This window comes from Sus scrofa, chromosome 13 (assembly GCF_000003025.6).
Source record: "Sus scrofa isolate TJ Tabasco breed Duroc chromosome 13, Sscrofa11.1, whole genome shotgun sequence".
Taxonomy (NCBI): domain Eukaryota; kingdom Metazoa; phylum Chordata; class Mammalia; order Artiodactyla; family Suidae; genus Sus; species Sus scrofa.
Window position 1 is genome coordinate 43,948,871 of NC_010455.5, and position 12,136 is coordinate 43,961,006.

The window sequence follows — 12,136 nt, forward strand, 5'->3', positions numbered from 1 at the left end:
GAGAAGCATCCAGAGGGTAGACGGTGGGCACGAAGAGCTTCAGATCAGCTCCTTCGAAGGCATGAGGCAGGTGGCTGGAGTTTGCTCTGTGATGGCGAGCCCACCGTTCAGCTTATTTTCTAGCTCTTGGCCAGTTGAGCTCTGTCCCTGTCTGTCCAGTGTCCACCAAGAGGCCTGGCCGTGGCTCCCTTTTCTTGGGCTGTGTACTTTCAACCAGTTTTGAGCAGCCCCATTTCAGATTGGCCTTTTTATGTTTGATATAAAGAATAGTTGTTGGCCAATTTCATCTTTTCATCGCTGTTCTCTAGGCCTGAATCCAAGCAGTTTGTCAGATGCTCATTAACTCCCCCTTTGGCTCTTTCTAGTGTGTCTCCTAAGCTCATTGTGCCAAGAACTAACGCTTTCTTTTACACGATTCTCTTTCTCTGCTCCATCAGGGAGACAAATTACTTTCCAAAAGGGATCGCCAGGGATGGTTTAATGAGAATTTCTTTGGGGCTAGGCATGGAACGCAATGTAGTTAACATTCGGTGGACTTAATTGGACTTTTCTTTTCTGCCTCTTTTTAAAAAAATCTGAAGCTATCCTGTTAATCTCTCATTTGTAATCAATTGTGTTGACTAAACAAAAGTCTAGGTCGTCTTTTCTTCCTGTCCCAGACAATCCTTTGTTGCCTCTAAATGCCTCATTCTTGAGTGATCCTGGTCGCGTAGATGGGCCCGATTGTTGACAGTTCATTATTGCGCTTTTGTCCATTTAATCTTTCTTGCTGTGTTTTGCATGTGCATGCCTTAATGAGCTCCGTTGGCAATTAACATGTTTCTAGGAGCAAACTGGTTGCTCAGACGTTTGAGAGGGAAGTGCAGGGAAAAGGGCAACGCAGCTGCCTTGAGGTTGTTTATTTCCCAGCGTTTTCTCAAGACTCCTGTCCTCTCTTTGGCAGCAACCCCCCCACCCAACCCTCACTGTTATTTACCCCTCTGCTCCCCCAATTCATTCACCACCAGCACACCTGGATGCCTTCTTGCTGTGACTCTTGGGCCTGGTTCAGGCGGCTCCCTATCCTCTTGTGAGCCAAACAGTAAAATGAGGATCTTATAGACTCACTTCTGCAGCCAAGGCAAGAGTAAGTACAGTGCCCCCCAAAATGCGTCTGGATGCTGGCAACTTCTCTGTGTCGTTCTTTGCAGAGAGGAACCTCTTACCCGCCTAAGGCAATAGGACTGTACAATCTGTTATGTATAAGGCTGTGGCTTTGGAAGAAGGAGGGGGTTTTTTTTGGGTTTTTTTTTTTTTTTTTTTTTTTTGAGTCTTGCTGGCAAGATTGCTGAAGTGTGAGCAGTCATGGACAGAACAAACATCTTGTAGGGGAAAAGATAATTGGAGTCTTTTTTGTGTCTGTGACAGGATTCCCCTCCCCCGCAATTTGATTTTTTTAAAAATATTTTTTAAGGGCGGCCTCTTCAATTTAATCAAGGTTAGAATATTAATATGGAGCTGATGACTACCTTGTTTCAGTCATTTATTAATAATATGAACTGCAAGTCATGCAAACAGTTTAATATTAAGAGTGGGGGAAAGAAATCAGAAAACAGACCTTTTACCCATCAATTCCAATGCATGGGGAATAACTAAGAAGGATCCCAGTTAGGATGGTTCCTGAAAGGGCTCAGTGTTGGCATCAGAACCTGCACTGGCTGTGAAAGGTATTGAGTAATTCAGACAGAAGTTTCCTTTTCTCTTCACACTGTTTTCTGGTGAAGGAATCCTTTCTTGAATTCTACACCTGAGGGAAGCAGACATCTTAAACCTGGGAGGCGTGACTTCAAACCTGAGGAAAGGCAAGCTAAGCCTACGTAAGCGCTATAGTACAGAAGAGCTCTGTTTATGTACAGTTACCGCCAGATGTGAAATAGCACCTTCTCCGGTGAGAGCGATTGACAGGAGCTGATGTGGAGGTTAAGTAAGGAGCAGATTATGAGGAAACTACCTCAAGGAAGTTGGAGTATTCCTGTAATTCTGCTCAGGCTTATCCCAGCTCCATAGTCACTTGCCTCTCCCTGTCAGCAGAGATGAGCTAAGAGAGAAAGGCCTCCTCCTCCACCCTTTATTTCATTTGCTGTCTGGTTTGCAAGCACAAGATCTTCATCCCTCTTCAGAACTGTCACCCGGAAACAAATTTCTCCTTTTTATGAGATGGGCAACCCTTTTGATCTTTCCCCCATGAAACCATTCCAGAATTTCCTCGAAGAAAGTTCTCTCAGTTGATGGTTAGAAAGTTATTTCCCTGGATGGAGGTGTCCTATCTTTTTAAAAAAATTTATCTTCCTTCTTAAAGGGAAAGAGGACAACTCAATCACGATTCCCATAACTTTAAACTTTTAAACCCAGTTCTCTAAGAGTGCTCTAAAATGATGCTTTTGCCCTAAATTTTATGGTGTCTACCCCTTGCCCCAAATTCTGGAACTATTTAGGAAGAAGGTGGGCTCGCCCTGATCCGGTGTCTGGTCTCCAAGAAGCCCATCTGCCAAGTATCCTTACAGGGGCGCAAGAAGTAAACGATTTGTGGTTAAGGCCGCTGTCTGAGGGCACCCAAGAGCTCCCAGATACGGGGGAGGGAGTGTGTCTACGAGGCGGGGCTAATAAAACCTAGAAGGATACCAGGAAAGGAGCAGACTCCCCAAAACCAGCCCGCAAGCCCCCTGGGGATAGAAGTCTGGGAGGAGCAAGTCGTTATTTCCATATCTTTAGCCGCCAAGTCCTCCTCGCCCATTGTGGGGTTTCCTGGGGTTTGTGGCAACCACGGAGATTTCGGAGTTAAATCTGCATATCCCTCTGGGTCCCAATCTCCCCTCTGCGAAATGCAGCCAGATCGAGCTAACATTTAAATTCCTCCTCGCTTCCTCGTTCTCCCTCCCCTGGCTGCGTCTTCCCAGACTTGGGGGGGGGGGAGGGAGGGAGGAGGAATACACACACACACACACACACACACACACACACACACACAAAAACGAGGACGCTCTCCTTTCAGGAAATGGAATTCTAATGTACACGTTCCTATTTCTGAATCGGAGATACTAAAAATACCCCCGCGACAGCCTGAGGAAGCTGTCGCTGTCCTCTGTGCAAACAAAATCGACAATTCTCCTTCCCCGCGCAATGGGTCTGCGATGGTGAGGGGGTGGGGACCCAACCTTTGGCTGGGACCTGGACAGAGCTTCCACCCAGCAGCCGAACGTTTCTTCCCGGGTCCCAACCGAGATATTCCTCCTCTACCGACGAGGACTGGAGGCAGTTTGGGTTTTTGAGAAGCCTAGACTTCGAATTCTGAAACTTCCTAGTTCTATGACCCTAGGCATGTCATTTAGCTTTTATCTGCTTCAATTTCTTCGTCAGTCCACAAGGTGGGAATAATCATTGCCAGCTTGCGAGCTGTGACCATTCGAAAGAACGTGCCTGGAGTGGAGCAAGCGCTCGGGAAATGTAAGGTTATTTGATTGTGGGAGCTCCTGGCGCAAGCAGCACTGAGCGCCTACTGTATACCGCCCATTGGGATAGTCCTCACTCAAATCACTTTCAGAGTTACTTAGGGGGTTCCTTTTGCACTAACCATCTTTCTCTTCAAACAGCCTCCACCTGCAGTAGAATTCGCTTGAGATTAGCACACAGACGCCGCGGCCCTAGCCTTTGCAATGGTGAGGCTGCGTGGAAGCGCGGTCCCCGGCCCCGCGCCACATTTCCTACCGGCACTGGGGAACATTGTTCCAGAAAACGTGGGCTGAATCGCGGCGCGAATATTAGGAGCGGGGGCGGGGGGGGCGGCGGAGGAGAAGGCCTGGCGCGCCGAGGCAGTAATCCGAGCTCTTGATTATCCAGATTCGGATCAAACGGGGCGGCGGCGGCCGGCCCCCTCCTGGGAATGATTAGATGATTAATGTAATGCTGTTTGAAGGGTCTCTGTTTTCTCTCTTAATTTGGGTCATTACTTAGAAAGCAAGCGTGAGATCATTTCATCAGCGTGCTCGGCGGCGGAGATAGCTATTCAGGAAATGGGCTAACTGCGCGGTAATCAGACGCGGAAGGCGGCGGCTTGGAGCTGCGGGAGCCCGGGTGCGCCCTCCCGCGGCAGGGCGCGCGGCACCCGGAGCCCAGCCCCAGACCGCAGTATGGGCCGGGAGCCACAGTGCTCAGGCTAGGTGCGACCACTGGCCTCCAGAAACCACTGGGCGGAACAGTGGCTCCCGTTAGATCACCCAGGGAAGGGACTTACCCAGAAGCGCCCCGGTGGAGCAGTGCCCCTGGCAGTTCACTTTCGTGCGGCGCAGCGCTTTTCTCCAGACACGCATCTAAAACCTGCTCTCCTACATCCAGCCACTTTTAACCCCTTCTTATTTTAATTTTCTCACCCAAATAAGGCAACACCCAGAATCCCTTGGTCAGAACAGGCTCCAAATAAAAACTTGGTACCACGTGGGGGCCGCCGTAGGCCTTTGCGCCTGGAGCGGGGGCGGGAAGGGGGGCATCCGAACTGGCTTAACGCCGCAGGAGCTCTGGTTTGGCCTCACCTAGGTCCCAGTGCCCCAGAGGAAGTCGCATTTGGGCGGGAAATACTATAAACACCTATTTCCTTTTCGTTCTTTGGGGTTGCTGAGCCGATTCGTGGCGAGTTGTGGGGGAGGGGAATAAAAGACGCACTAATGATTCTGTTTATTGAGTTATATATGTATATATTCCGTGTTCGCTTGTACAGGAGGATTTACATGGCTGTATAAAGATGGCTGGGGGCGCCGCGCTCTTCCGGGACGTTCACGTGATAGGCTGGGGTTAAAACCCGAAGCCTGAGGAGAAGCCAAGGCCTGGAATTAAATACGTTTCTGCGCACTAGGTTTAAATAAGTTTCCCAAATATACAAAGGTGGGAGCCGGGCGATTGCTGCCAGTCATCGAGGAAACGTTTAGCTTTCCAAAAATATGCTGGTTTCGATAAATAGATTTTAGCCTCTCTGCTATAGCTTTTTTTTTTTCCTTTCTTTTAATTTTAGAAATAAGTTTATACGTGTGATCTGTTTGGGGGTTGGATGGGGCTGGAAGGGAGGGCGAGGCAGTAGCTCTCAGCTCTGCACTGTCCGAGTCAGGTCCTTTGTGGAGGGGGCAGCGGGGCCCACGCTGTCGTGGAGTTTGCGCACGTGTTTCTTTAAGTCAAAGTTTCTGCAAAACCCTTTGCCGCAAGTGGCGCACGTGAAAGGCTTCTTGTCGTTGTGGGTGTGCATGTGGAAGGTCAGGTTGTAGACCTGGTGGAAGGCCTTGTTGCAGATGGTGCATTTGTACTGCTTCTCGCCGCTGTGAGTCAGTTTATGGTTCTTGTAGTTCCCTACAGGAGACCAAAAACAAAAAAGGAGGGGTGGGGGATGAAGTGGGATTGGGTGGGGGGTGTTCTTGGGGTTGGCTCAGGTGCCCGCGCAAAGAAGGCGACGCTTGGTTAGGCGGGCGCGACCTCTCCGAGTGAAGAAGTTGTCAAACTTCGTACGCATCAAGCCCGGGGCTCTCACAACCGGGTGGAGGGTAGAGTCCCGCGCAGCCGCCCCGCTTCCCAGCCCCGCAGGGGCCAGGCCCGCGCAGCGTCCCTCCCGCTGTGCTCCGCCGGCCTGGAAACTTTTGCGTGGCCGGGAGACACATCGGGTCCTTCTCCCGGCTGTTGCCTCGCTCGAAGAAATTCGCACGAACCCGGGCTTCGTCCCTTATTATTATTATTTTTCTTCTCATGTTTAAAGTTACTCCCTCTGGTCCCCTAACTACCACTTGGAGATCCGAAAGTGCCCTGGAAAATCCAGGCGGGATGCTGGGGACAGTAGAGGTTTCCCCCAGTCTAGGCTTTTCCCAGGAGGTGGACTTTGCCTTGATTTTTTTTTTTTTTTTTTCCCTTTCAAAGGAGAGTCCCGGCTACAAAGGGAAGCTTTTTCTATAGGGCAAATACCATGATTTTCTCCTACTTCCTTCCCTTCTGCCCCTTCCTTTTCACCTCCCAAATTAGGAGTCTCGCGGTGCAACCAGCCTGAGTCCAGCGAGGTCTACTAACCTGGCTCGAAGAGCTTCCACCCAAACCCTGCACAACCCGATTCCAAAGAAATGCTGAGCCAGAGCCTGAGGCTCTCGCGCTCCCTCTCTCCGGATCCTTCTTTGCCTTCCCAATAACAGTGACCCGCTGAGTCCCGAGGTGAGGTGAGGAGAGGGCCTTGACCCGCACATTACCTTTTTGGTGAAAGCCTTTGCCACAAAATTCGCAGACGAAGGGCTTGTAGCCCGCGTGGATGCGGATGTGCGTGTTGAGCGTGGAGCTGCGGTTGAAGGCTTTACCGCACTGGTTGCATTTATGCGGCTTTTCCTGCAGAAAAGGGCGCGCTCACTGTAAGGCGGAGGCCGGTCCTGGGAGAGGCCACCTCAGGGGCACCTTGAAGGGACAGGTGCCTCTGGTAGGGGGGATGAGGGGAACCCTTGATCATCCTCTCCCCAACGACTTGCTCGGGCGCCGGGTGTTGGGTTTGGGTGGGGCGGGATCCCGGGGCCACGTACCTGCGTGTGGATAATTTTGTGTCTGCAGAGCGTGCTGGCCTGGCGGAAGCCTTTGCCGCAGACTTTGCACACGAACGGTCTGGCTCCGGTGTGGACCGGCATGTGGCGGGTGAGGTTATAGTGAGCGTTAAATACCTATGGAAGCACACAAGGCGGCCTTGTGGGCATCTGTCTGAGTCCAGAGTCAGCCTGGGGAAGGCACAGCCTACCCACCTTCCCAGCCAAAACCCCTCTTAGAAACCAGAGCCCTTTTACATTTTACAAAAAGCTTCCCAACCCACTGCTCATGCCAGTCCTGTGTAGCCACTGACAAAGGCATCCCCATTTTCCAGAATAGGAAACTGAGGCCCAACTGTGCCTACAGCTATGGGGAAGCTCTAAATTGAGAAAGGGGAAGCCCAGGCTGCCCCAGCAAAACAGCCGCCTCAGCTCATCCTTCCCCCATCCTCTCTACTCCAACCCCACCACCCCCCTCCCGCAAACCCTGGGCCTCACCTTGCCGCACACCTCGCAGGTGAAGTTTTTGGGCTTGCCGTCCGCAGAGCCCCCGGGCAGCTTGCTGTGGCCCTTGACGCCACTGCGCTCAGCGGTCAGGGCTGAGTTCTCCTTCAGCACCTGCTCTAGCGGCGCGGGCAAGCGCTCCTTATGGGCATAGGGGGCCGGATGGGGGAACTTGTCCGCGGCCAGGCCAGCTAACTTGGCGTTCTCCAGCAAAAAGAGCTTGGGGTGGGCAGCCAGGGCGGCGGGGGCCTGTGCATTGAGGAGGCCAGACGGGAAGAGGAGCTCAGATGGCTGGTACGCAGCAGAGTCCAGGTAGTTGAAGTAGTAGAGCGAGCCACTGGCCGGAAGCCCCACTGCCTGGTTGATGACCTGCGGCTTGATGACCCTGCCCGCGGGCAGCGCAGACGGCGCCAGGCCCAGCTCGGCCTTGCAGCACACGCCACAGTTGGTTTTGCACAAGCCGCTGGCGCCGCACACTGGGGCCCCCCCGCCGCCACCGCCTCCTCCTCCTCCTCCACCACCACCGCCACCGCCGCTGCCCGCCCGGAGGCTGCTTTTCCAGAGCTCGGAGTAACTGAGCAGCGTCTTGGACGGCACCTCGTAGCCTAGGGGCTGGAGGGGGATCATACAGGGCAGCGGCGAGCAGAGGTTGAGCAATTTCTTGCCCTGGCCACCGTCTGCCTCCAGCGCCCCCGGCCGGGGCTCAAAGGGCGCACGGGGTTCCGACGTCTTAGCCATGATGCGCTCGATAGAGAAGGCCAGCGTCTTGGAAGTGGCCGGCGACGCTCCAGAGCGTGGGCAGGCCGGGGGCACCATGGTCTCCAGGGAAGCCGAGCTTGCCATGGCGCGCGTAGCCGAGCCGTGCCGGACTGGGCCAGGGGGCAGCCTCTCTCCTCTAAGTCTGCATTCCCAGAAAAGGCAGGGAGGGAAACCGCAATTTAATAAGCACCTTGTCGGGTCCAGGTCACCCATTTGCATTCGAATGAACAGGGGCAGAACAAAGTGCACCCAAGGGTACCAAATTACCGCCCATTAACCCGGCCCGCAAAGGAACCCACCAGCCCCTGCCCTGGGACTTTGAAAGGGAAAAAGCGGGGGGGGGGGGTTACAGAGGAAAAAGAGAGAGAAAAAAAAGAAAGAAAGAGCCTCAAATTAACCCCCCTGAGCCGCTCCCTGGACCCTGGCCTCCGCCACTCGTGCTGGGAGCTGGACAGTGAAGGGGCAAAGTTAAAGAGGACCAGGAGAGCCACCTCGCATTTACCTCTTTCCCCCACCGCCAAGGAGATGCGTTCCGAGCCATGCAGCGTGTCTCCTCTGTCACATTTTGATGGCAAACATCTTCCCCTCCGCGTGAGATCACTGTCTTTTACATTCAGCTGACATCACATGAAGTCACTTGAAGTGGAATGACATGGGCGGCGGCGCGGCTCCTGTAGCGGCCCCTGTGTTCCACCGCGCCTGCCGGCCGCCGCCGCCACCGCCCCTCAAACTTTAAAAGGAGGCAACTGGCGCCCGCGCTCCCCTCGGGAAAGTGCGATCGGTTCGCGAATCGGGAAGGAGGGAAGAGACGGGAGGGGGAGGGGGAGGAATCGTGATGGTTTTGCCGGTGGAAAAAAAAAAAAGGCGGGGGGAGCCCAAACCCAGGCAGAGTTCCGTGCGTGATTCACAACTTTGGGGGCCTACAGGTTTGGGGGATGCGGGGAGGGCAGGAGTGTTCTGGATGCGCTGCCCTAAAGGGCTCCGAAGGTGTCCGTCTAGTTGCCGAAGTATCCCTTAGCCCTCTGCAGCCGAGCTGGGCATCGTGCTAATAAACTGCCATTTACCCACGGAGCCGGCGCCAGCCCCGAACACGCGCAAATGATAATTACCTCATTAGGATGTGGCGCATGGACGCGGGCGCCGCGTTTGGAGGGGAGAACTTGTTAATGGGGAAATATTAATTTATGCAAAAACAACGAGCCCGCCTTGGCTGGCGTCGGAGGTCGGGAGAGAGCTCCCACCGCCTAAGCACGACCCGGTAGCGTCCGGAAGAGCAAGGCCGCGCGCCCAGATCCCAAGGGCTTCCGTGCCTGGCGGGTGCGCCTCCTCCTTACCCGCCCTCTCTCCCCTGCGGCTGCGGGAGACTGCACCGCGAGCTGGAGGGCTGTTTGAGACCCTAATCGATCAGAATCGCTGATTTGTGATCGGGTTTCTGAGGCACAGCCCGGCTCTGCTGCTGGTTTAGGGCTGTGTGCGGGGAGAATTCGGAGGGCAGCTCTCCCCGCTGATGGGTACTTACTGTTTGTATAATTGAGAAGGTCCAATCTCCACCTGTTTAAGGCGCAGATTGAAACAGCAGAACCTCCCCTGGATCCTATTAAAACGTTTTTCCTCCTAAGGCCATTCAGTCGAACCAATTTTCCGAAGTGATTCATAGAGCTGAATTCTGCCAAGGCAGCTCTTTCACTTTTAGCCACTAAAGCACCGCGTGGAACCGGGTTTTGTGTTTTTCTAAAATAAAGAGAAGGATTATCAGAGGGGAGAGGGAGGAGGACTGAAGGGGGGCGGGCAGAGACTTAGTGTGGCCAGAGGTACACACAGAGGGAAGAAAAGGCCCTTTTCTAGACAGGCCCCAAGTAAGTTCGGAGGAATTCAGCGTTCTGTGCCTCGCGCACAAAAGCAGCGCTCTCCGCGCTCGGTTTGGAGGGGCTGAATTCATCTGTTTGCAGACCATTCCACCTGCGTATCACAACAAACTGCTCAAAGACGCTCCAGCACTTTCAACAGGCCGGGTGCTCTTGGCGACAACAAAAGTGATCGAGGCTGAGGGTTCTTATGGGATGGGGGGGGGGTGGCTAGCAAGAAAGAGAGGAAGAGAATTAGGTTTAGGAAAGGAGGAGGGGGGTACAGTTTTTTTTTTTAAACTTTTGGACGGTTTTGTTTGCGGGACAATTATATCTTGCCAGCCAGCTTTTGCAAGACCACGAGCTTTGTAGCTGCGACTACAGTTTCAGAGGATTAAGGTGGGTATAATATGAGCAAACAGGGTTGAGAGTTTGATAGTGAATTCCATCTCCAAAGACAAACGATCTTGTGGGGCCCAAGAAAGTGCTGGGGTGGGGGTGGGAGGGAGACAAAAAACCCTCTCCTTTTTTACTCAAGAACAGGTCTTATGAGGCTAAGTACCCCATCTCAGGCTTCCCTGCAGCAAAACGTCCCAGGAAAACCACCAGGGAAAAAGATAAGTCTAGGTTTAAATTCAGACAAACCACTCCTTTTTCCCTTTCAGAACTTCTTTCTCCTACCCACTCCCCCTCTGACGTTTTATTGCAGACAGCATATTGACGTGGCAGGTATAGGAAAGGGATAGTGTCCTTGGAAAGGGAGGAGAGGGAACAAAGAGAGAGAGAGATCTCAGGGGGAAAGTGGCCTGGATGGTAACTGTCCTGGGTTAATTTTTCCACTCTGCCAAGCTTGGAAACTACCCCTAAATTCAGCAGTCTTGAATCTGTTCCCTAACCCCCCCTCCACCGCCACCCCAACTTTCAGATTTCAAAACAAAAAGGAGGCTAGCTCCTCTGGAGAACATTTTCATACAGCCCATTTAATTTAGATGTTTAGAGAGGCATGTTTCCAGACTTAATATACCCCCATCCCTATGTTAATGTGAAAACAAGAACACAGATGAACTCTACCTCCCCTCCCCCCCCCACCAACCACCAAACCACCACCGAACAGGAAACAAATCAACGACTCACCCTGACATTGAAACAGTATCAGTACACCCGCAGGGTCTCAAACCCCGAATTTCTATCCCGACTTTCCTGTGGATCCCATTCAGCCATCAGCACTGCACCCCAACCCCCTTTCCAAATTGGGTAATTGTTGATCTCGGCAGCAGCTCGAAAGATCTGCTGGTTTGAAAGCTCCATCAGGCTGAAAGGCTTCCAAAGGCTTCCCGTGAACCTGCCTTGCCATCCCTAGCGCTTTTTGTAGCTGCATAAGCCATCTCTCTCTCCGGCATCACAAAGGAGTGCTACCTCCACAGAAAGAAAACATTTGGGTAAAAACAAGTTGCCCCTAATGTGCCTCTCTTTCCAAATGTTGGATGAATACATTGGCTTTTATTAAAGTATTTAATTAGCTTTCACAAACTTCTCCTTCCCTCGCCTGCAGATTATATTGAAGTGGAGGGTTGGAAACTATTTTACACCTTGCCACTCACATGTTAATTAATCTCTATCTAACCCTAATTGCAGTTTATTCAAGCACCGCTCAACAGCTCACCCACACAATAAACACTGATCCTACTTTTATACATATTACTTCACGTTAACACATTGAGTAATTAACTCCAGTACCAACTAATAGTGCAAACAAATATTTTCTGTAAACGAGATGATTTCAGGCAGAATAATAAAGGACTATGTGGAGGGAGTGTAGAGACTTCCATTTGCTGTCCCCCAACCCTTCAAATTCATGCTCAACTGCAGCATCTTTTTTTCCCCTGAGGCTGAAGTGCTTTTTAAAAAGGGAGACAGTATTACATTTTGACAAATTTTGGGAGTTGTTGGAGGGGTTCTGCGAGGATAAGGGTAACATGTTTTCTACGTGCACATTTTAAAGAGGGGGGAAAATCTGAAATAACTCCACATGAAGGGTAAAAGGAGTCTCCAGAGATACACAGATTTCAGAGATGTGGATCCATTCATGGTAAAGTTTTCCACAACCTCCCACTCTAAAGAAATCCTGTCCTGGGAGTTCTAGTGTGGTGCAGAGGGTTAGGGATCCAGCTTGTCACTGCAGCAGCTTGGGTCGCTCCTGTGGCAGTTGGATCCTTGGCCTGGGAACTTCCACATAGGGGTTGGGTGCAGCCAAAAAGAGAAAAAGAAATCCTATCCTTTAAAGCAATGGTTTTCCTATAGAGGTGAGCAGAGACCATCGTGATAGATTAGAAGTCCCAACTCTCAAGCTCCACTACGGAGGTGCCGGGGCCTTGAAGTCAGTTGCCAGCATGACTGAAGCGAGGCACCGGACTTGGAGGTCCTCGGCCCCAGCTCAAGCCAAGCCCACTAGGCCTTACTCAG

General features: G+C 52.1%; 1 protein-coding gene across 1 annotated transcript; it reads right to left on the reverse strand.

The window, feature by feature from the left end:
* Positions 5,044-9,549, reverse strand: FEZF2 (FEZ family zinc finger 2). The gene is made up of 5 exons (XM_021069124.1): positions 8,332-9,549; positions 7,065-7,971; positions 6,570-6,704; positions 6,249-6,381; positions 5,044-5,370 (listed from the first exon to the last, which is right to left on the reverse strand). The coding sequence occupies exons 2-5, from the start codon at positions 7,911-7,913 to the stop codon at positions 5,111-5,113; spliced, it is 1,377 nt and encodes a 458-aa protein (XP_020924783.1). The 5' UTR covers positions 7,914-7,971; positions 8,332-9,549; the 3' UTR covers positions 5,044-5,110.

Coding starts and splice junctions, on each gene's coding strand:
- FEZF2 (XM_021069124.1), bottom strand. CDS start 7,913: ATGGCAAGCTCGGCTTCCCTGGAGACCATGGTGCCCCCGGCCTGCCCA. Junction 6,705..7,064: donor CCTGCGAGGTGTGCGGCAAG/GTGAGGCCCAGG, acceptor GTGCTTCCATAG/GTATTTAACGCTCACTATAA. Junction 6,382..6,569: donor ACAAAATTATCCACACGCAG/GTACGTGGCCCC, acceptor CCTTTTCTGCAG/GAAAAGCCGCATAAATGCAA.